The 23,702-nt window shown below is 39.1% G+C and overlaps 3 protein-coding genes across 8 annotated transcripts; 2 read left to right on the top strand and 1 right to left on the bottom strand.

Moving 5' to 3' along the window:
* Positions 1-181: 181 nt before the first annotated feature.
* On the top strand, positions 182-16,460 carry RB195_017516 (uncharacterized protein; the record flags this gene model as incomplete). 4 transcript variants are annotated; one of them, XM_013442171.2, is made up of 14 exons in its annotated part: positions 7,927-8,040; positions 9,113-9,268; positions 9,332-9,457; positions 9,513-9,656; positions 9,717-9,784; positions 9,842-9,968; positions 10,029-10,154; positions 10,213-10,319; positions 10,379-10,489; positions 14,543-14,611; positions 14,670-14,819; positions 14,875-15,024; positions 16,098-16,233; positions 16,299-16,460. In XM_013442171.2, 14 exons carry the CDS (start codon positions 7,927-7,929, stop codon positions 16,458-16,460), a joined length of 1,746 nt encoding a protein of 581 aa, XP_013297625.2. The 4 variants fall into 4 exon arrangements, with proteins under 4 accessions (XP_064040426.1, XP_013297626.2, XP_013297625.2 ...); XM_064184544.1 differs by having other exon boundaries at positions 7,945-8,040; XM_064184545.1 differs by lacking the exons at positions 9,113-9,268; positions 9,332-9,457; positions 9,513-9,656; ... (8 more) ...; positions 16,098-16,233; positions 16,299-16,460 and adding exons at positions 182-272; positions 1,068-1,071; positions 1,168-1,283; positions 7,841-7,855 and having other exon boundaries at positions 7,926-7,933.
* A 420-nt stretch (positions 16,461-16,880) lies between these two features.
* RB195_017515 (uncharacterized protein) lies at positions 16,881-19,646 on the bottom strand (the record flags this gene model as incomplete). 3 transcript variants are annotated; one of them, XM_064184543.1, is made up of 13 exons in its annotated part: positions 16,881-16,987; positions 17,096-17,183; positions 17,288-17,383; positions 17,514-17,570; positions 17,982-18,053; positions 18,248-18,274; positions 18,321-18,388; positions 18,445-18,539; positions 19,036-19,124; positions 19,213-19,269; positions 19,364-19,447; positions 19,520-19,552; positions 19,587-19,646. In XM_064184543.1, 13 exons carry the CDS (start codon positions 19,644-19,646, stop codon positions 16,881-16,883), a joined length of 933 nt encoding a protein of 310 aa, XP_064040422.1. The 3 variants fall into 3 exon arrangements, with proteins under 3 accessions (XP_064040422.1, XP_064040424.1, XP_064040423.1); XM_064184542.1 differs by lacking the exons at positions 18,248-18,274; positions 18,321-18,388; positions 18,445-18,539; ... (3 more) ...; positions 19,520-19,552; positions 19,587-19,646; XM_064184541.1 differs by lacking the exons at positions 16,881-16,987; positions 17,096-17,183; positions 17,288-17,383; ... (2 more) ...; positions 19,520-19,552; positions 19,587-19,646 and having other exon boundaries at positions 18,258-18,388; positions 19,364-19,444.
* A 337-nt stretch (positions 19,647-19,983) lies between these two features.
* Positions 19,984-22,704, top strand: RB195_017514 (uncharacterized protein; the record flags this gene model as incomplete). Its single annotated transcript, XM_064184540.1, has 6 exons — positions 19,984-20,049; positions 20,189-20,319; positions 21,415-21,532; positions 22,266-22,391; positions 22,454-22,547; positions 22,607-22,704. The coding sequence occupies 6 exons, from the start codon at positions 19,984-19,986 to the stop codon at positions 22,702-22,704; spliced, it is 633 nt and encodes a 210-aa protein (XP_064040421.1).
* Positions 22,705-23,702: the final 998 nt, after the last annotated feature.

Raw genomic sequence — 23,702 nt, 5'->3', positions numbered from 1 at the left:
TCTCTTTTATGATTGTATAGGTGATTAGTGAATGTTGTGCCTTGAGTGTTTATCCATGCGCGCGACCTTGACATTTTCTTAAGAGACACTGAAAGAGATTATCGTTAGCGGTTTTTGCAACAAACTTAACGATACAGCTTTGAGAAAAATGAAGGTTGAAATGAGCCAGAATGCGGTACAAATGCATCCAAAACACTACCAGGCTGGATCTATCGGATTTGTTGCGCTAGATGTGGAAATGGAAATGTCATCGTTTCGGTTAAATGATGAAAGTCGGCGGCAGACCCCATTTACGCAACAATGCAAATCAGAAGCCGCTAAAAACTTGTTCGAGTGCGCAAACGTCATACACTTTCACATGAATATTAAACTAAGCAACTGCGATGATATTTCCTCAGCGCAATATGATAAGAAAATGCCCGCTTCAACACAGTATATTTCTAATGCATGATTACTGTTTTCTGATCAGCTGTTCCGAACAACTGTATGGATTTCCCTTTCAAAGGCATCACTCCACGAATCTGAGCTGGTGCGGATTTCAGGTGAAGTATTCGTATATGGCATAGTAGATTATGGAGAGGGAGGTGATTCCGTCCATTTCTTCCTAATTGCCATAAAAACGGGCCGGAAGATACGTTATCCGGCCCGTTTTTTACGGCAACTTACGGAGAGGTGAGAAGAGTGACGGACGCGGTAGGGCGGTCGCGTCGCGCCCACCATTTTGAACACTTTCGGCGTCGACTACATTTATCAAGGATTATTATTTCGAAAAACAAAAAAAGCGGAGCTTCGATGGCTCATTGGTTGATTTTCCACGCTTGATATTGTAGGAAATGCATTCTTTTTTTTTAATCCGAAGAGGTGGAGAAGGAAGGCAAGAGTGTAGGATGTCTTGAAGAATTTATGCTGATGAAAATGGATCTTAGTTGTCTCCTGACGAAGAAGAGGGTCAGTTTTCGTTTGATGTCGAAGAAACATGGATTTAGACACAAAACGTTCAGTTTCTTAGAAAGTGAAGGAGGCGTGAAAGTCTGGCATCGATTACGCGATCCTCTTTTTCTGTATAGGCAGGTAGGTCGTGGATGGAACTTTTCAGGATTTCGCAAGCACGAATATCCTAGTCCTTTCTCTAGCTTATCCCTGATCAAACACATAACATTCCTTAAGGTATGATGGCGTAATGATGTTGGTCGGCATTTTAAGAGTTAAGACCGGTTGTGATGGTGATGGTAGTGGGGGTCGATGTGGCCAACGCATACACTATGCTGGAGGACCGACTTGTCGTGCGTTGTCGTGTCTCTGCCGATTTCTTTCACAATCACCGATCACACCAAGCAAAGCAGATCGACTTGTCGCCTTCTTCTCAACGCAATCAATTTGTGTATGTGTCTCACGGTGTGTACATCTGTATGTGTGCGTCTTGTCCAAGAACATCTGACAAGAGTGAAAGGGCTGATAAGGCAAGCCATACACTTATCAGCCGTTCACAAATTCTCATCATTTTGACTAGTTTCTCTTCTGGAGAGTTCTTAGCATTTGTTTATTAAGAGTAACTCTTCACCATTTGTGGATTGCCATTTTTCCAGTGACGTTATGTCGAAACGGAGCTTCTTGGTTGTTTACTTATTCATTCATTCACTCACTCATCCACTCATTTATTCACTAGTTCATGTATTCATAAATTTCAGACACACCTTCCACTCTTTCATCCGTTCTTTTCCTGTACCCTTGTGTTTTATTGATTTATCTGTTCTTGCATTGATCCATCCACTAAATTCGAAAAATCATTCTATTAATTCTATTCGAAAATTTATTCTTTCACACCTCTGTGTCATCCACTTATTCCGTGTTTGTCCATTCATTGGTTTATTTATTGATTAACTTATGCGGTCGTTTTTTTTTTCAAATGCATTCAATCATTTATTCGTTCACGCACCCATTTCTTCGTGTTTCTTTTTGTATTGTTGGACGTTTCTACTTATCCCCTTTAGATTTCAACCAAATTTTGAGCAAAGACCTTTCATCTGAGAAAACTGATACTTTTTTGAAATTTCATACTATGTTACATACGTAATAAATGATGAAGTGCTGTAAATGAAAATCACATCAGCAGCACAAAAAATAATCGGCGATCACAAAAATCTTTCTATGTGAATTTCGCTATTTATTAAGAGCAACACATAATAGAGATATTATTTCTAGGAATGGATTTTTGAAGTTTTTAAAATACAACGTCCAGTCATTGGGTTCAGAGGTTTAGTAATTTCAGAATGTTGGCGCCTATTCTTTCCCACTAACCCTCCTGCTAAGCCATGGAAAATTCCCTATTTTTCTCATATCTTTTTATATCTTCTATTTCAGCGTAATCCTCATCCCTCCCTACACATTCATCTCTTTTCAGCCATTCTCCACGCTTTGCATAAATGATCTCATTGCGATTCAAAAGAAAAAAAACATTGCTAAGATGGAAATTCCCGATGAACCTTTACCATTGAAAAACCTTTTGACCGTGAATATGGCGATTCTTTTTGCTTTTGCACTCGACACATTGTACCTAAATTTTTTTCATAATTTTTTTTATCAAAGTAACTCTTGAAAAACCATCTATAGTATGTAAGCTACGCAAACTGTTGCGATCTCTCACCGCAAGGATTTCATGTGATAGTGTTAAACTATATAAAAAAGTTGTAAAATAGGTAACCCTTCACTTTCATTAACCTCATTTTTTTCCTCACTTATTTATAGCCGATGTTCTTTCCTTTTATCGATTTTAACGTTCTACTCATTCTCATGCTAGGTCTTAGAATTGAAAAGTAATGTTTTTTTTTTGTTTTCTTACGGTATCAGTCTTTAATAACGTTTCATAATAATATAATAATTGTAGATTGGCGAGTTGGCCAGCATTTGACAGGTCACTGAATGCAATAGTCCACATTGTTCGATCTCCATCAAATGATGTCGATCGTCATTGTGAAGCAAGAGCCAGGATTGTTAATAGTGCTTCTTACGGCTAACGCTTCGGCGTCGTCGCCTTCCTCAGAGCCTGGAAATTTTATTGCATTTGCAACGTATCCTCTTAAATCCCTCGTCCAAAATAAGTCATAATTCCCTCAGATATTACATCCGTAACCCTTGAACCAAAACAGCCGTTGTGCTTACCTCAGTAGCCGCGCTTCCGTGATATTGGCGGATCTCCGGCTGGTGGAATGCCAAAATTCAAAAAAAGTCGAATTTTTAAGTTCATGAAAGATGTCGATGTGTTAAAATATTCCCCCTTTTCAGTTATCGAAACTCACGGTCAAGTTTTTACTTCATTCTTAGCTCAAAACTGGTTAGAGAATCCATATCTCAAAGAGGATGCCTGAAGATTTATACAAAACTTTTGATTCCTTTAAAACAACTTATTCTTTTTTGCAAATGATCGTGCCCACCGTTTATGATACATCTTGAAAAATATCGATTGCTTTCAAGCTTTTCCATTTATTTCTTCTTCAGTTCATCCATCGAATCTATCACTCATTCAATCATCCATTCGATCCGTTTAGTGCTGTTCTTGTTTATTCATTCGTTGACAGTTCGCTGATTCTCTTTTCTCCTTTCAATTCATTAAAAAAATTCGATTTTCTTGCATTCATGTCTATATTCATTCATTCTGTCGAACATATGTAGTGGATACATCCCTTTTTCAATCAATCAATCATTCATTCATTCATTCATTCATTCATTCATTCATTCATTCATTCATTTATTCGTTCATTCATTCGCATTTATTCATCATTTCAGCAAATCACTCACCACAATGTTATTGGTCCCTCATTTGTGCCTCAATCGGTTGTGTTTTCATTCACTTCTTGCACAGACTTTCCGTTCCTGCACATGTATTTCTGTTCATGTATTTTTATTCCTTATATCTTTTAATTTTATATGCTGTTCGATAGATCAGTAGATGGTGATTTCTGATTATTTGATCAACTTACCTACTACAAATAAGATCTCGGATATTTGATAGATCTACTCAACATCCTGGCGATAGTCAAGGATTTTTGTAATTATCGCAGAGGACAAAACACTGCAATTCTCATACTGCCACACGCTTTTATGTCATTCTCTTGATTTATGAGCGTTGATTTTATGATCCAGTCACTATCAGGATACGGCGATCGGTATCAACAATGACCTCTCTAACGATTTTTTGGGCTCCTCTCCTTTTTATCCTGCTAATGGTGGATAATCCACAACTGGCAGGATAAATCCACTCTTGAAAATCCAACGACCATGTTCTTTACGTATGTCTTGACATTGTTTGCGCTTTCACTCATTCTGAGTATTGAGTGTACCTTTGCTTAGCTCTTCACTTCAGTTTATCCTCTGTTTCGGAACATTGTAAATTGTTTGCAGGGAGACTGGCCACATTTAGCACAGTGATAGCACTTATTTCACTAAAACAGTGTAAATACACATTTTTTTCTTGCGACATCACAAATTACTGTAAATTTAGCGGTCAATTTAGAGCCGATGAAACTTCAAAAGAATCCGTATCGTGCTTTTTGTTTACTTTCAAATTAGTGGAAATCAAGGCTAAACATGTCCATTTTCGGATTTTTTTCACTGTTAAATTAAATTAGAACAATGATTCGTGTTCGAAACTCGTGTTTCTCGCTTAATTACCCAATCTGCGCCGCCGTATTTATTGCGTAGTTGACAAATCAGTTCCTGTCTCTATTTAAAATGATCCCTTCCACATTTTTTGCGAGATCGCGCCGTTGTAACTACACGGTCTCTCTCTCTCTTGGTACTGTAGAATTGTACTGTAGGTAACGTGAACGTTAATTGTGGACGCAAAATTGGCTGAGAACCATTCAGAAGCAGAAAAATCGCATAAAAAGTGTGAAATTAGTTGGTGTTCTGGAAGAATGGTGTTTATGGGAATCTATTGCATAAGTGTACTCTTTTTTTTAATGAAAATTAAAATCCAACAATTTATCACCGTATTTACAACAACTATTGTGGGAGGTTTCCGATTAATAGCTCTCTACCTCCCATCCACATAGTAAACTCACACAACGATGAACAAGGTTCTTCGTAAGGCAGAGCAAATTGTGATCCCGGACTTCATGGTCAGTGTTTGTACTTAGTTGTGATTATCCTTTTTAAATTAAATTAAGTTTTTTATTTTCAATATTAAAAGTTTCTTAGTCAAATCACGAAATTAATTTCATTAATTCTATTTCTTTCTTATTTCTTAATATTTTTAAATTAATTTTTTTTATCCTGTGTGTGAGTTCGAAAATGTTGCACAATTTAGCAATAAGCAGTTTTTACCAAAGTTAGGAAATTTGAAAAAAAGGATCTAGAAAAGAAGTATTTCCTTTCCAGCAAATATAGTGTTTTCTTCTAAGTTTCACCTTTGTGCATTTTTTAAATGCCTTTCCAGAGTCTTTTAGAACTAAGGCTAATATGTGCAGACGCTGTAGCCGTGCTACAGTAATCCCATCGATTTAGTTAATACACGCAGATATTCTTACAGTCCCGTCAAAAGCTTCGGCCTACTATGCAGTATTTTATAGAATGAAACGACTTTTAACATGGTTTTTTCACGAATGCACGTGATTTTTACTTCTTCAAACGCGTTTTTTCGTGATCTTTCACGTTTAGAACGGTTTCAAGTGGTCCTAATCGCGTGTGCGTGTGTGAGTTAGGCTGCTCCTACGGTAGATCATTCGAAGGCAGACATGGGACAAAGGGACGCAAAGCGGGAATTTCAAAACTTCGATCAGATTCTGAGTAAATGCGTAGTTCACCTATAGGTACATAGAGCTCACCCAAAGTCTGAACGAGTTCACCAGTAACTGCTGGCGTACAAACTATTTTGAGATCAACTACTGCAAACTATTATTCTAGTTGATCTCAAACAATACACCTTATAACACTAAATTATTAGTAACTTGTACTAATAACTATTAGTACCGACATATGCTGCCTATAGTGAACCATCTTTCTAAAGACCAGCCAGCAGTTCGTTTCAATACAATGTCGGGTTACTGTAACTAAGAACTAGTTTGACTTAAAGTTTAGTAAGATCATAGACGATGGATGACTCATTGTGATTACTACGCTTGTCATATCGCATAGATCTCAGACTGACAGAAAACAACATCAGTGTCTGCATAAAATAAATCTATTTAAAAATTGCTGGAAGTTATAATAAAGTTATAGTTATAATAAAGGATAGTTTTTGGTTCCTAGCCACTCTTGTAATTTAGCCCATTTTATTTCGTCTCCACCAGCTTATTTTGGACACTTGATGGCCGGAATTGAGCTACATTTCAATCCTCTGAGATTTCAGAGAGAAAACAACTTATTTCTATATTTTCTAAAAAAAAACCACGTAAACATCAAATAAATCTAATGAAAAACGGTTTTCTCCCACTTTGTCTGCGTTGATGTTGTTTCAAGTAATTCCAGTGAAAATCGGAGAAAATCCTGGCAGAAAGAGCAAACAGAGATTACTGAGTGACCAGGTGGCGGCGCTGGATTTGCGATTTGACATCCGGACTTCTGTGCTCTCGTATTTTTGCTGCTCTTTACTGTACATAGCACATTTTTAGATTTTTTTCTCGAACGAAGTAAAGTCACGCATAAAAACCACTAACTCTGTGATGCATGAGACTCAAAATTCGAGATAAATTTTTTGATAATAATAATTTGATAATTTCAGTTTTCCCTGTCAATTCTTTGATCTTATTGGAATATAATTAGAATAAACATTAGTTATATAAATTTTTCACGCAATTTATGTATTATTTCTATGTGAGCGTTTTCGCCGTGTTTCTTGTTTCGGTACTTTGAAGGTTCTTTTTTAAGAATAAACGGTGGCGTTAGAAAATTACAGTAATTTATTACTCATTTCCGCTGTTCTATTTATAGAAAAATATGCGTTACCGGAAAATTACCCATGTTTAAGGCCACACGCTTAAGATCAGAATACCTGGTGAGAAGGAGCTATTGTCCTTTATAAATTCTTCGTATTATATTAATCGCGTCTTCTTTCTTTTTATTTATTTGATTATTCATTCATTCATTCATTCGTTCATTCATGCAATCATTCATTCATTGAACCATTCAATCATTCTCCCACTTATTCTTCCAGTAACTAATTCGCGAATTATCCAGTGTAGTCTTGGAGGTAGAAAGTAGAGGGTATTTCTTGACATTTGACCGATTATCCCTCTGAACCCAGTTGTCTAGTCGGACTACGGTAAAATGTTAGATGTTGTCGAGGAAGCAGTATTTAGTTGTTATTATCAGATTTTTTTAAATGAAAATTTCTTACTGTTTCTTTTTCGAACTTATAGTGTCTAACTTTATGGTTTTTGCTTTCTAAAGAGGAGGGAGATGTCGAAGAAAAGAGGTTTGCACCTCAAAGCGGTATATTATGCGAATTTTAAGCATATACAACGCTATAAGTCTCCTCGCAATCATGAAAATCTTCATCGTTATTCCACGCGAAATAAATTGATCTAAAGTGTGACCTCAAGTTCCGCTAACCTCGGGAAAGATCTTATCTCGACCTAATCACCTGCTGAACTCGCGATTTTGTCGCCTTATCGTTGGCACACAATACATTTTCATCATTGCCATCTGAACGATAAATCGATTTACCTAGGTGCGCGCAATCAGGGCGTTGCCAATGGTACTAGCAAAAAAACTCATGTACTCATTTGCTCAAGTGTTCATGGCGTGCGTAGAGTAACGTCGTTGTCGGTTTACCTTGACCTAATCACTGAAGCTCTCACTTTTCAGATATTTCGTTTGATGCTCATCAATTGATCTCTTCTAGAAGGCAATAAATTAGGTCAGTGGAATCGATTCAAGAGGTATTCAATGTGATAATGTATGATTGTATTACTGTAGTAGTATTACAGGATGCTAGAGCAAAATCGTATGGACGTACGCTTCCATTTGGAAGGAACGCCATATGTCGCCGACGACACGATAGGCACCGGCGCTTACGGGGTCGTTTGTAAGGCGAAGCATTTGGTAAGTGTTCATTCCACTTACAGTAACCCTCTTTTCTCAACTTTTTTGTTTTTTTTTTCTCTCGGATTCCTATGCTACTAAAATAAAATGTCTTCGTTATGCTATTGTTAAATGATACAAGCGATGCAGGCGAGCAAGAATAATTCAGCGGAAGTCTAGCATACGGTGCTGACATACAGTATTTAGGAAAACGGTTCATGGTGGAAGTAAGTAAAAATTCTGTGACTGTGTGAGCGTGGTGAGATAAAACAAAATGGAAGGATAGGAGCGCTAAGTCAGGATACAACGTGGATATAAAAGAGACGAGGAGGGATTTTGGGGATGAAATGACGAGTAGGATGCGTTGGCGGACCTTAGTGGACATGCGATAGCGTAATAATAGTAATATTGGTTGTAGATTCTGTCTGCGGTTTTAAGGATATGTGAATGGCTCCCTTTCAGAATTAAGTACGATAGTGGTGCCTTCCTGATGAAGCTCAGTAGTCATAAGTGTTGCCGAGGAAAAAGTCCAATAGAGCGCAATGCACAGATTTTATTTATATGTTTATTTATCTATCCACTACGCTCAAGCACGTGCCAATAAAAAGTTACTTGCAAATTATGTTCACATCAGGAAACAGCATCTTATTCAGATACTTATCAGAGAGATCTAGTACGCCTAGACCATATACTCATCTAGAGAGGATACAGTTTTGCAGCGCAGGAATTGGCTGTTAAGTGTTCTTATCAAAAAAAGGCAAGGAATTGGGAATCAAGAGGTTCTTTTTCGATCTTCAGTGCTCTTGGCAGACCTGAGTTGCAGAGATCGTTGCCTTTTTGCAAAAACCAGTGGTGTAGAGTAATTAGAATGTGTTAATGTATCTAATAAATGCTGCAAAAAGTGGACGAAGACCACAGCAGCGTTGAAATTAGGAGAGGAGCATAAGAGGTCAAAAACAACAGGCGAAGAAGAAAAAAGAACAAACAACAACAAACAACAATGAGTGGTGAAGCTAATTCCCCTAGTCCCAAAAAATGTTCTGTAATTTTCCTAAAACTTGAATAGTTTATTAAGACTTATTTTTTCTAACAGCCTTCACAACGAGCCGTGGCTATCAAGAAAATTCCCCGCGCTTTTGCAGCGCATACGCTTGCGAAACGATCGTTACGTGAAGTACGTATCTTACGCGAATTACGACATGAGAATATCATTGCTGTACTGGATATGTTCACCGCCGAAGGGACACATGTGAGTGATGTTCGTGTATTTAACTTGCTGACTAGTACGTTATAAAGTTGAGTTCTGTTGCAGGGTCGTGACATCTACATGGTGATGGACCTCATGGAAACCGATCTGCATCAGATCATTCATAGCAGGCAGACTTTAGTGGAACAACACTTCCAATATTTCCTCTATCAACTTGTTAGAGGGCTCAAGGTGAACATTGGTTATTGATCCATGCATGATCTATATGGTAATTCATTATTTCCAGTACTTACACTCAGTGGGTATAGTACATCGTGACCTGAAGCCATCAAATTTACTTGTGAATGGCGATTGTCTGCTGCGTATTGCCGACTTCGGAATGGCCAGATCCACGGACCAAACGCATCAAAAAAACGACAAATTCCTTACGGTAAGCTATTATCGATCGATGACCGATCAATCATGAATCTTGGAGCTCCAAATTTTCCAGCAGTATGTAGCTACGCGCTGGTATCGTGCACCCGAGCTTCTCTTCTCAATGATTGATTACGACACCAAGTGAGTCGTGGTTAAAGCACCACTTTCAGAATTGCAATCGATAAATTGATTGTTCAGAGTAGATATGTGGTCAGCCGGTTGCATATTTGCTGAAATGATTATGCGCAGGCAGATATTCCCTGGAAAGGATGGCGTTTCACAAGTTAAAATGATCGTTTATTATTTGGGTACTCCTGAAGAACGGGTGAGTCCCAAGTCAAACACGGTTTTATTAAATCAACTCAAAAAGGTCCCTCTATTGTAGGTTATGCAACAAATCACCTCCGACATAGTACTCGGATGGATCGAGAGCTGTGGAAAGAAAGAGCCACTTCCATGGCAAGCAATTTTACCGAAGGCTACTCCAGAAGCACTTGAGGTTATTGATAGGGTGAGAGTTGCACGATTTCCTGACCGAACATTCATTACCTCAAACCGTTTCCTTTTAGCTTCTTCAAATCTCCCCATGGAAACGATCTACCGCTGAAGAGGTGCTTGAGTTACCGTACCTCTCCGCGTACCATGACCCGGCCTTTGAACCCACTTGTCCTATTAGGTAAGCGAGTTTCTGATCATCATTAATAAGCGGTACAAAAGTCGTTCGCATTCGTTCAGAGCACGATTTGATGCTGATGCAATTGAAGAATTGCCAGTTGGGAAACTTATCGAACATCTTGCCAACGAGGCCAATATTTTTGACGCCATTCGTGGGCCATATGCCACAAGGTGAAGATAAGAAAATGTGTATAACAAGTGTACTTAGACGAGGTGATTTGCAGGGAAGTAAAATTCGCAAAGGTTTGCCAAGTAGTGAAGCGCAAAGTATCCAGTTTTTTTTTACTGACCCTTATAGACCTTTAAAAGAATTTTTGCGGACGCTTCTGGACAACCTTTGTGAATTGACCTATATGTGCGCCAACACTAGCTCAAATGCTTATATATTTCTTGTTTCTTTTATGTTCCTCTTAGTAATCTCTCCCATCTTTCGCCCGTAGATGACAGATTCCTTCGTAGAACAAAAACAGTACGCAATTGTAGTCACATGTTATATTGGGTTGAGCCACATACGAGGTTAATAAGATTATTATTCCTGGCTGACGCTTCGACAATTCATTCAAACGCTAAAGACGTGGAACTAGAAGTGCTTTATCCAGACAGAGCGGATGTAGCGATGTCGTTAAGAGGTTCCTGCACTGTGACCGCAAAGTTGATCGTTGGTTCGAAAGCGCCTTAGTGCCAGTCAAGCCTTTCATCCCTCCGGGGTCGATAAATTGGTACCAGACTTGTCTGCAAGGGTACAAACACCAACTTTACACAATCTTGAAGAACCTGTTGGTATCATCTAATTTCCTGTAAAGAGTTGGAGAGAAATACATCACAGAAACGATTAAACCATTCTGTGTCCGGCTAAAGAAACATCTGAATCGCGAAAGGAAATCACTTGACTTCACGCTGTTAGGTGGTCATTGGGTGCAGCATCACAACAGAACCCATTTCGAAGTTAAGGCAGCAGTCATGGGAACATGAAACTCGAATTGTGGTACCTTGAGCTGATAGATCCTTAAGATCCAAGTACGCTGAAAATAGGCTGCAGAGAACTATGCTTCTCAGTGAAGCGAGGACTCAATCGTTACTTAAGGTTCTTTTTTGAATGGGATGGTAACCTTTTCATGGGTACCTAGCTGGGGCAGGAATTAATTAATAATTTCCCATCTGGGTGTACAGTTTGCACTTTCACTTTCGCGATGTGGACAGACTTAAGATTAAAGTAAGAATTTTCTTCATTGGACGGGTAGGGCGGTTGTTCGAGCCACTTTCGATCCCACCGTTTCACACTCAGAAAAAGCCAAATGCCGAAATGTTAGCCAGAAATAAATATCATAACAACCTTATCGCAATTTGAATTATTTGTGCCCAAACCTCTGTCCTAAGCACCTCTTAAGCGGGAGAAGAACATAATGTTCATCTATGCCGACTTAAGGGGCACTCTGGGTGAAATTACTGCTGCATATAGCTGCGCAGTTTTGTAGTCGTGACGTTTTCTTTTATCCTAATCTTTGTTAATGTACTAATACAGTGTTTTTGTAATATTTCATATCGTTATCGTGAATACGTGTGTCTAATTCGGTGATGTCTATGCGTCTTTGCTCAGAAGTTCTAGTCAGAAAGTGTCCTTAATACCGGTGACTGTGCCATATATGGCTTGTAATGCTCATTTTATCGGTTAGCTTATATTGTGTTTGTAAAATAAATGCTTCGCTAAAGCTTCGTGGAGTCGCATTGCTCGATTACTAACAACACTGACACTATAAGATATCAAAGATCAGACTTAAAACGAAGAGGTAAGTTCACTTGCACTTGGTTCATAAGATGTATGCGGAATCAATACAACATCCGGAATTTTCGAATTTTCTGCTCTTACGGTACTTGTAATTCTGTCATTAGGAGAGTAAGGAGAGTAATTTTTGTAAGAAAGACAGAAGAAAGACTGAAGACTGTAAGAAAGACTACACAACGTACATATTAGGTGTACTTCCGTTCACGGGTTATTGATAGTTTTGAATCCGGGAAAGGAAACCACTTATTTTCACACACTTACTGTAGTCACACGAATTACCGTATCCCTCCAAGTGGGTTAGAGGTCGTTGCTGGGTAAGTTTGGTTGAACTCTCGAACAACTTTCATTTTGCATGTAACCTACATCTATCCAGCTAAAATATCATGTCACAATTGTAGTATTACCTCTTCTCAATGTCTAAAAAATTCGAGAAGTTATACGGAAGTACACCTAATTCCATTCTGTAGTCTTTCTTACAGTCTGAGTTGTAGAAATCGACCAGCTACTGTCCATGCGAGGCTGCACACAACAATAGGTAGGAGATTTCGCTGCGGCTGCACGATTGAGCGATGGTTCGGTACTGGCCTAGTGAAAACCAAGTCTCTCATCCTTCCGGAGTCGATAAATTGATGCCAGGTTTGTCTGCGAGAATAGAAACAGTGACTTGGCACATTGGCTAGCGCCCGCAAGTCCATGTGAGGCTGCATGAGTGCTCATAGACCTCAAACCAAGTCTGAGTTGAAATCGAACGCTTAGCTACATTCCCACAAGGATTGCTCAACACCGTGCACTTTATTCTTTATCTTATTTTGTCTGTGCTTTGCAAACAAGAAGACTCACACAGGGTTTTCATACGGTGCAGTCCTCGGAATCTTATCAAACCTCATATAACGTATTATTGGCATAGAGGATGAAGTGTCTACCGCATCAATCCGCTTGAAATTCGACTACCCGTCCGACTTCAAATTCAGAATTGTTTGAGACTTATGAAGGCCTATGACTCTGAGCTACGACTTGAAAGAGGATGCCGATGTATCAAGACAGTATTCTCATTCTCCGTGACGGGCTTGCTACCAACTCATAGATCCCGAGGCTGAAACGCTCGGCTGGCTCTACAGCGGTTTCGAGCTACTAACGATGCAGTCACAACCGAACCGTTAAATACTGCGCTAGTTCCATCCCTTTGTCCAGTACCACAGCAACTAAATATTTCAAAGTAGAGATAGTACACAGGAGTTGCCTGAGTGAGAAAGAGAGGTCACATTTGTGCCCTGTTTTTTAAAGAACAACCAAGTGCAAAACATGTCGCATAGCATACGACATTCAAAATATCCTTAGATTTTTCTTGTTAAACCCAAACTCCATTGATGCTGAGCTGGAAAATCCAAATCTTACAGTTCCATCTAGGCTGCTATTGGCCTGTGTCTAATTTTTCCTTGTTCTTTAGTTCAGAACTAACGCGTGGCAAAGACTTTCAGCCATTTTTTTTTTTACAAAAAAAAGCACAAGTACCAGAGATGTTCGACGAAAGTGGTTCACAGTGGCGCTTTTCAAGGTAAGGTATTATTGTGCCTACGACAAAAATCACCTTGAAAACTGCCATATGGATCGTTTCAATGATCAATAATTATTTCATTACCACACAGGTTTAAAGCCCCACGAATCTGGCGTGGTATGGATTTTCGTTGGAGTATACCTACGTGGGGTCGTAGATTATGAATACAGGGGTGGTTCCGCTCATCTCTCCCTGCATCAGTGGAAACAGAAGGCTTCGGAACGCGGTTCCTTACGACGTCCTCTATTGAAACGCGTCACCCTTGCGCTCCACCCCCGCCTGCGATTCGTCGAAAATCCATTCGGAAGCCCGATAGGCAATTTATTTCATTCTTTCATTTAGAGGACGCCGTAAGGAACCGCATTCCGAAGGCGTCCGTCTACAGTGACGCAGGGAGATGAGCGGAACCACCCTGTATTCATAATCTACAACCGGATATAGGAATACTTCAAAGAAAATACATACCACGCCAGATTGGTGGGGTAAGGCCTTTAACTGCAGGTTTCATATATAATTTTACTTGATCGTATCTTCTAAGATAATTTTCCGGCACAAAATAAATTTAAGCAAATAAAGTGATAATAAACTCTCCTCGTCTCTCAACAAACAGAGTAATCAAGCGTAAACTATCGACTAAGATTGTTGATATTGTTGTTTACTATAGGCATTTTAAACGCTTATCTAACCGCATGATTATGGCAGATTTCCGACTGCTATCATTGCTAGATTGACCTTCCCCTATAGTTTACTAATCAACAGAAATACGCAGCTAAAACCATATCACATGTTTCATCCAAAATTACCTAATTGTTCCGAACAATTTCTCCTACTATGATATGGAACGGACTTTGCATGTTGTCGTACAATATAATTGATTTCCGTATAGGACAACACCACCGTCTCCCCTACCAGACGACATCTGTCAACCATCTACGAGCCACACCACGGATCCAAGGTGAATTCATTGGATGCTTAGTTGCATTTATTTAAAACAAATGTATTCTTCTTTTCAGTGATGAGATCACTCCGCATAGTTCACAGTCCTCGGCGTTTACACAGATCCGTGGAAGTTCGGGATCAGAAGACGCGTCAACGTCAACTACACCAAGAATACGAGATTCAGGAGAATCCGAAGAAACCGTGCTTGATATGGATACGAATCGGTAGGAGTATACATACAAAATTCTCTACAGATATGATTTATGCAAATGATTTAAGGTTATCTCAAATTGAGGATTCAGTTGACAACACTCCAGACGGTAGCACATCGAGTATTGTTAACCCAGAATTCAAACAGTACCTCCGTGACGGTACTGATTGGCCATTGGATGAGGCTAGCACCAGTTCAGCACCGCCAACTCTTAATCGGTTAGCAACAACTGCGTTATCTGACCTAGTTCTACTGCTGGTATTTTAATCGTTTCCACGTAGAGTTTCACTTTCCTGCTGACCATGAAAAAGGTCACTGAATGTTCCATCATATCCATTCTAGAAGGTTTCCAGGATGAAAAATAGGACCCTATAATATCCTTTTACATGTCATTAAACCCTTTTTTGTTTATCTGCTGTGTTGCCTACCATTATGACATGTAGAGACTTTGAGCTCACTGATGACAGACATGGGATTTTAGCCTAATCATTCATAAAAATCTTCCAGAAAGTGGATTTAAGGCAGTGTAGTACGAAGTTGATTTGGTACGGAAACCCCAGGGAAAACATAGAGCTCGGGTTGTAGATTACAGAAATGAGCGTGGCCCCACTCCGTTCCCCATAGCCGTTCTCAAAAATGGTGTGGGAACCGCTTTAGTTCCTAAGAGGTACGTTAGAACGCGCACATTTATACACGCTCCAGTCCCTCAGCGACCCATTCATCGGTTTTACTTTAATAGGCTGGTGAGAAGATCTCATTAATACTCAATCGCCCGCTCGTGGACTGGGTTGTTGCAAGTAATTTCGTAGAAAAGAACGCTGTCTTCCATTCCGTTTTCTTACGGTGATTAAGGGAAGATGAGCGGAGCCAGGCCCGTTTCCGTAATCTGCAACCGAAGCTCTACGTTTTCCTGCAGTTCCCGCCCCACGCCAATTTCATGTTAAGATGCCTTCAATTCCGTCACCTTTTCTTTCATAAGTTCAAGTTTGGTGAGCGAACAAATTGCAGTTGTGTAATCAAAAACATTATTTCTGAGTAGTAAGCCGGGTAAACCCAAAGTAGTAAACCCATAAGTTATTGTGAAAAGCCTTTCTTTGCTGTAGAAACGCAATTAAATAAATTAGAATGGTATGTAGGGATGAACTGGATGTAGCAATGTCAAAAAGCAGTAATAAGAAGCGGCTCACTGAGATCTTCAAAGAGAAATTGAAGGCGTTATGGATGAAGAACGGTTCCATCTAAATAAAAGACTTCATGAGCGACTCATACTAACTCAATATTTTCTTTTTAGAGAAAAAGAAACTCTAAATCCCAAGCAATCCCTTCGCAATGCCCTAGAACGCAAAGTGCTCCTGAAAGAAGCGAGGAATCGCGACGGAAGAGATGCCCGACGAGTTCTTAGAACTAAAGATCGAGGCAGACTAATGGTTTGTTCATACGCTACATATATTTGAAATCTAGGCTTTTCTAATAGAACTGCAACTCTTTTCAGAGTGACATACCCGGCGAAGAAAAGCAGAACACAGAACAATGGCTATGTTTGAAACATTGCGGAAAGTTGCGAGTGCGACCGTTAGCGCGTCGAGACAGCCGTGATGGATATCGGATACGTCGGCGGCATCCGAGTGGATGTACGCGGAAATCCACAGATTAATAAATATAAACAACATGCTAGTGGTCAAGATTAAGCGGATAACGTGGAAACAGGGGCAGTGCAATTCAGTGTTTCTCGTAAGTTGTATCATAGTAATGGTCCCAAATAGTCCCACCAACATGTTATCAACAGAAGATGTTTGTTTAGCAGATAACTATTGAAATGGACGAAATAAGCTTCTACGACCTACTACCACTAAGCTAAAGCAGTCACCCAAATGGAATTATATAGTGTTTTATATTTATATGTATGTATGTAAGTTTTAAAATGTAAATACACACATGATCTTGTAACCATAAAATAACCGAGGTGATTATAGACATACGTCTAATTTAATTCTAAGATAACTTCATTTATAGTACATTCTGCTCACAAAAGATTCTTCGTAGAGTCAAGTAGACCATACTGTAACTATAGAGATCATTGGAAATGTCGTTCTCGGTATGCATCAACTTCTTTAAGTGTCAACGGGCCTCCAACCACTTTCAACCTCTCATCATTTGCCTTCAGCAGAGTTTCAGCATCTTCTGGAGAACCATTGATACAAAAATGAAATTTCCGCTCGCAAAGACATTCTTTTGAAAATCTATATATAGCACAAAGCGAAGTATGGAATGTACTACAACTTCACATACCTCTCACTACCTCATGTTTCTCTCCAAATGCGTTATCATATCTATATCCCAACCCCATAATAAGCGGTGCAATAGGGATAGCGAAATCCTTAAAGTGTACGTTAAATTCGAACATGTGCATTACAATGTGTGGAAATATCTAATAAGAGAAAGAAAATTATGCTGAGTTTTTGTTTAAAAAAAAAAATCAACCTTTCTCTTGTAGATGGCACCCGCTGCAACCAAAATACACGTTACTGTAGCAGCAGCACCGAACTCGAAAGTAAAGAGATCTTGCAGTCTCACAAACTGAAAATACATAATCCGTAATAAAAATCTCTTGCACTTCAGAAGTGCCTTCTAAAAAACTTGGAAGGCAAATGGGGGAACATCTTTTATCTTCTTAAGAATAAAAAAAAAACGAAGTCTCGATGTTTACCTTCGTTGCACGTTCTTGAGCGAATTGAAGATTCTTCAACATTATTTCAGCTTCAATCTAAAGAAAAGTGGATGTGAACAATCAGATTCTAAAGAAACAAAACATTTTAGTTCAGTGTGATAGCTGTAAATAAAAGCGGAAGTCAAATAGAAGTTAAGAGAAACACAAGAACAAGCAAAGAATTACTGAAGAAAGATGCTCCCGGTCATTTTATTCGTTGCGTGCAAACAAATACTTGGTAGGACCATATTTGTATACAACTACTGCTTAACTACGTAACTTCAAAAAACTTATGCCCTGGATATAAGTGAGAAAAAACACGTTGCCCAATCCTAACCAGGGCAAGAGCGACTGACGACCAGACGGAACCTATCTTTCACGAGTTTATGTGAAGTAAGCAAATTTTTCAAAATAAGAAGTATATCCTATAGTTGTGAAGTACGATAATATCTTAAAAGAAAATCTTACAAAGTCATCGTTGAGCAATTTAAGCTCTGCCGCTCTTTGTTCGGGAACTCGTTGAGAAGTAGTTTGTCCCATCTAAGCAAGTAAAAGCTGTAAAGAAAAATGGACCAGACGATTAGAGAGCACACCGGAGAAACGGTTAATCTTCCACTGCTTTGAGCTAGTGAGCAAGTTTATTTCCTTGTAATTTACCACTAGTACTAACAGAACAATACTTCCAAAAGCAATGCCAGAGATTCAGTAAACTTAATAAACTACATAAAAAGCACCCCATAAGACTTATTGAACGAGGAACTCTTCATCTTGCTTCAGTCTCCTTGATTCCTCTATTCGCTTTCGTACGTCCTGTACAGAAATCGTGTTTGGTACTAGTTCATCAATGTTCTCCTCCCGAATTTGATTTGCTACTCCTGGAAAGGAGACGATCAATTATATGGAAAAAAATGGAAAGATGAGAAGAGCTTACTGTCAATGAGGGCTGCCTTGTTTCCATAACAATAATGCGTCTCATATCCCAAATACGACAAAGTGGGAAATATTGGCAAAAGATGTAGCATGTTCCTGGAAAAATGACGTCACCAAGCACTACAACAACAAAGAGAAGAAGGTTAAGAAAAGTCCTTGTACTACCATCTTTAGCGAATCAGTTCTAATCTTAAGAACATGAGGAAGAATGAAGACAAAATATGGAGCGAATCAGAGAAATCCGAAAAATCATTGGTTTGCTCACAACATCTGTTGTCAAATATTTCTAGTGTAAATCGGTTTTTAAAGTTTTTTTTTCTAGAAAATGTTAGGCCCCAGTATACTAATTGAAAAAGCGAAGATTGGGGTAGTAAGCATTGCATCAACCTTAGCTCAGGTATTAGGACCTAAAACTTAGCAAAATTAGCAATGATCTTAATATATAGCTTTTGCGAACCCTCTGCCTGAATATAATACTGTTTAGATCCCTAAGAAATGAACTTGGCCTAAGGCGCTCTTCCGAATTAGAATTACGAAGATTGTTATGTGTTGTTGAATGTTAAATTGTTTAACGCTAATAAAAAAAACATACTTGTGATGAAACCATGAAAAGAGACAGAATATCATCATTACACCACCGCCTGATGCAGACCATTTGAGCTTCTCTCGTTCTTCAGCTAACTAAATAGGAGCGGATCAGGCAAATAGAACAACAATCGAGTGGATTTGATAGCCGGGACCCTCATATTCAATTCATTGAGACAATTACCTTGTACGCTCTCCTACGATGTTCTAAAAGCTGCTGAATAGCTAACTGACGCTCTATCTGAATTAACATGATTTAACACGATCTGACAGATACGCTATGGGAGCACATGTCAACTGACACGTCAAAGCGTCTTCAAAACATGTTAACTTACTCTGGTTTTCTCAAGTTCAGCGTACAAATCGAAATATGTAGGAGACGAATCTGTAGAGCTAGAAGACAAATACCCGCCCATTCCCTGAAAAGCAGGAAGATTCTCTTGAAGGGTTTTCCACCCATTCCGAACTAAAAACTATTTTAAAGCACATACCAGAAATAAGTTTATGCACGTGAATTTGACAACCTGTACGCAATTTCGAATGCCACATTTTGCATACGCCGCATTTTGATCCGGAGATTGCCGTGGCCTCCAGCTGGCGGGTTGAGCCGTCTTGCATGTTTGATCTTTTTTTATCTTACATTTATTTTGTCAGTTCTGTTGTCAGTGTATCGTTGAGCTAGGATAAGACAATTTGCATGGGGTTAGGTGCCTCTACTCTCTCTTGTTTGTTTAGGACGTTCTTCTCTTTTATGGTTGATGTTTATCGACAAATTTCGTCTCTTCTACGTTATTTTGCTTTGCTTAACTCATTACTAGTAGTTATTTGTTGTTTACACACGAGTTATGTTGCAGCCTAAGTTTTGGCGTTTCAGTATTTTCAGCAGAACTGTGCGGATCTGGTTTAATTCTTTTTTTTTGTAGAAGTGATTCTTTTCCAAGAAAAGAGCAGCCTTATGGTTTCTTTTCACGCCATCCTCCCTTCATTGGCGTTGTGCTGCATTATCGGTGCTTCTGCAGAGGTAAACTCGAAACAATTAAGTTCATTTTTCACTTTTGGCTCAAATTTTATTTTAGTGCCTGTTTCCAAGATCGCACCTTTTTTTGCTCAGTTTTAGCTGCGTATACTCCTCTAACGATTACCTCCGATACTACTTCCAGGCCAATTTCGAAGATACTCGATGTCGATGTGTCTGTCCAAACACCATGTACTTTGTAGGCGACAATGCCACGGAACAAAGCGATAATCGTCGACGCTACTATACGATGACAAATATAAATCCGAGCTTCTGGTAAGTGCTGTCCACTGTTCTGAGTTTGTTCCTCCTTTCTTTCACTTTTTCTGTTGGTTATTTTTTCCCAATTGTCTCGGTTCAGTTGTTGTACAGATGTCATTTGACTGCCACTATACTTTTTGCAGCAAGTATTGGAGATGGTAATGAACAGGACTTGATAGGACTGAACACTGAACTCCTCACAATCAATATTTATCAGATATAAAACACCCATCCTCAATGTTGATCTCCATCGCAGACAACATTGGAGTATAGTAGCAGCAGCAGTATAGTATAGTGTTTTGCAACCGAAATTTTGGTTACAAAGTTATTTTTTTTCTTCGGATCTCTTGTGGTTGTTTCAGAAAGGAAAGAAATTTTATTATGTTTATAATTTACAACATTTTAGATCTTATTCCCGCTCTCTATCTAGTACTTCTTATTGACTGCTAACTTTTTCTATATTTAGACTGTTGAAATAATGATAGGAAGAAGAAACTCCTATCTATCTCCTTGTTATTTACTTCTACGGGTCAAAAAGAAAGAATATTTCAGAGGCAGCTTGAAATATGAGCGATCCACTACCGGAAAACATTGTTGGTGTTGCAAGGTCTTCTGTCACTTCATGATCTATTTCGAACAGTTAGAAAAATATCGCGCAAACTTTCACCGTTTTCTATCCAGTAATTTTGCGAGAAAAACAAACCAATACCAGAGAAATACACTATGGAACATATGCTTTGAAAAAGAAATGTGCATTGTACATGTCTTTCCAGCTCTTTGAAGCTGCACGGGAAAAATTGTAGACATCTTCTCTTTAAAGCCATCAAATCGAACATAAAGCAAGCAATTAATGCTGAATGAATGCAAACAAAATACAAATCACGAAGTGGCCTTCAAAATGCCTTGTAGAGATATAGGTATGTGGACATGTCGGGAGATTTTTGTTTCGGAAGCAAACATAGAAATCGGCTAATTCAACTCATAGATCAAAAGCACGGGTCAGTTAAAAGTTATTATTTTCCTTTCAGCTGAGCACTCTTCGTTAATCTAATCTCTTTAATCGTTTGTGGTTGTATTGTTCCAGACAATCGTAAAATTCCGCTATTTCAGTAACCCGCAGTCAGTTGTGAAAGGCGAAGTCACTAAATACGTGGATGAAACTCATATGGACGCGTTTCTTGCTAACTGTGATTGTCGCTTCGAAAGCAGGAATACTGTTATGCTTAAGGTTAGATTTAGTTCTTTTTTGTTGCATAATGTTGCTTTAATTGGTGATCCGAAGCTAAATTTCAAAGTTATTCCGGCGCATGGAACTTTTTTTTTTTGGAATTTGAAAGTTTGAGACAAGACGGCACGAATCTGACGTATTGACGGAAAAGCTACAGATAGTGTTGTAAATTGCGGGATGCGGGGGTTGCGTTCATTTCTCCGTCATTAAAGTAAAAAACGGGGTTGAATAGGCTAGTGAGAAGACATAATCAATCTTCGACTGCTCGCATTTGGATGCGACGCGTGCATAAGGATGGCGCGTTGCAACGGAAATCATCGTAGAAACGTTGTCTTCCATGTCTTTTTTTTAAACAACGAACAGGGAGAGATGAGCGGAGTCATCCCAGATCCCAGATCAATCTACAACTCCAACTCTTGTTTTTTCTCGCGGATTCTTCGCTGCGAAAGATTTGTGGTACGCTGCGTTTAAGAAAAAGCAATGAAACGAAACTGCTAGGAGCTGTGATTAGTTAGTCAGGATTTCCGGCAAATGTTGGGTTCTACTATCTTCATCGTATATTTCCATTGTGATGATTATATGGCTATTGGGTAATGATACTATCCTTCTGTCGTTACCAAAAGTTTTGAATTTCTTCTGACAAATTTTCTTAGTATGTTGCAATGTTTTGATTGTGTAATTCTTTGTTCTTTTTTTGTGCGTTGGCTGACCTGCCGATCTTAGTCATTTTCAGGTGGTAGTTATCTTCGTAATCTGTGTGATCATGCTGTTAGTGACATATATGGCATTTTTGTTGTGCTTGGATCCGATGCTACGAAGACAAAGATTCCAGTCATCCTATCGTCAGCAGAATGATGAGGTACTATTGACCTCTTGACCTAGTCATTTCCACCTGTTCTAACAGTTCCCCTGCAATTTTAGATGGAAGACAATATTTTTGCAAGAGCAAATGAAAGCTCTTCAACAGAAACGACGCTGCCTACCAACATGCGTGCAAGATCAAGCAGTAAATCAAGTCCGTTTTACTTTATTCTAGCTGTGATCATGACTGATTTCCATTCAACATATTTATAGATGTTCTTGGTCGTGTAGAGGCGGAACAGAATCGATGGATGAAGAAAGTCGAGGAACAAAGGAAGAATATTTTTGAGGATCACACGATGTTGAATTAAATAAGAGTCGCATCCCCTGGATTATTATGAATAAAAAGTTGATTACTAAGACGGGAGGAGACAATAAGCGTCTGACATTCTCTCCACATCTTTGATCCACATTTTCTTCTGTGTGACTCCCTTATGATTTTATTCGTATGTAGGTCATCTTCACGTATTTCTGACCATGTATAATTTTTGATCGATTTGAACCACATAGTCCTTTGCTTGTGATTCTCCGCTTTAAATATTTTGCCAGATTGTACATATGGGTAGCATAATAAAGATTATATCCTTGTTTTTTTTTTAAAGAATTTGTAACACAAGGAGTCAAATTATGTCAATATGAAAATGTCACTCACACAATAGAATGGAGTAATCGGATCAAAAGGAGCCGAAACCGTCTTTCACGCCGCTTTTTAGGGCAATTTCAGTTGCTACAGTGTCACTAGCAACCATAACACGAATTGACCAGATGTAAATATACGTATGAAGGTAAGCTTCGAGACAATTCCAGCGATTGACCGCACTTATAGGCATCACCCCAAGAATCTGAGGTGGTGCTCATTTCAGGTTGAGTATTCGTAAACGGGGTGGTAGATTATGGTGAGGGATGTGATTCCGTCCATTTCTTCCTAATTGCCGTAAAAAAATGGCCCGAAAAATGCGGCGCGTGCACAAGGCTGGCGTGCTCCAATCGAACTCGTTGTAGAAAACAGCGCGAAGAAATGGACGGGACCACCCTTCTCTCCATAATCTACGATCGCGTGTACGAGTGCTCCACCTCAGATTTGTGGGGTGATGCCTTTAATGAGGTCTTCTCGCCGGCCCATTCAAGTATAAAACCAATGAATAGGCTGCTGAGAGGACCGGAACGTGTACGTAGAGGCGCGTTCTAACGTACCTCGTACGAATTAAAGCGGTTCCTGCGCCGTTTTTTTTGCGACGAGAAAGAGAAAGATGGGCAGGACCACGTCGAGGTCCGCAATCTACTACGCGAACTCTACGTCTTCGCTGGG

This window comes from Necator americanus, chromosome II (assembly GCF_031761385.1).
Source record: "Necator americanus strain Aroian chromosome II, whole genome shotgun sequence".
Lineage (NCBI taxonomy): Eukaryota > Metazoa > Nematoda > Chromadorea > Rhabditida > Ancylostomatidae > Necator > Necator americanus.
This window is presented reverse-complemented; position numbering and strand designations above follow the sequence as displayed.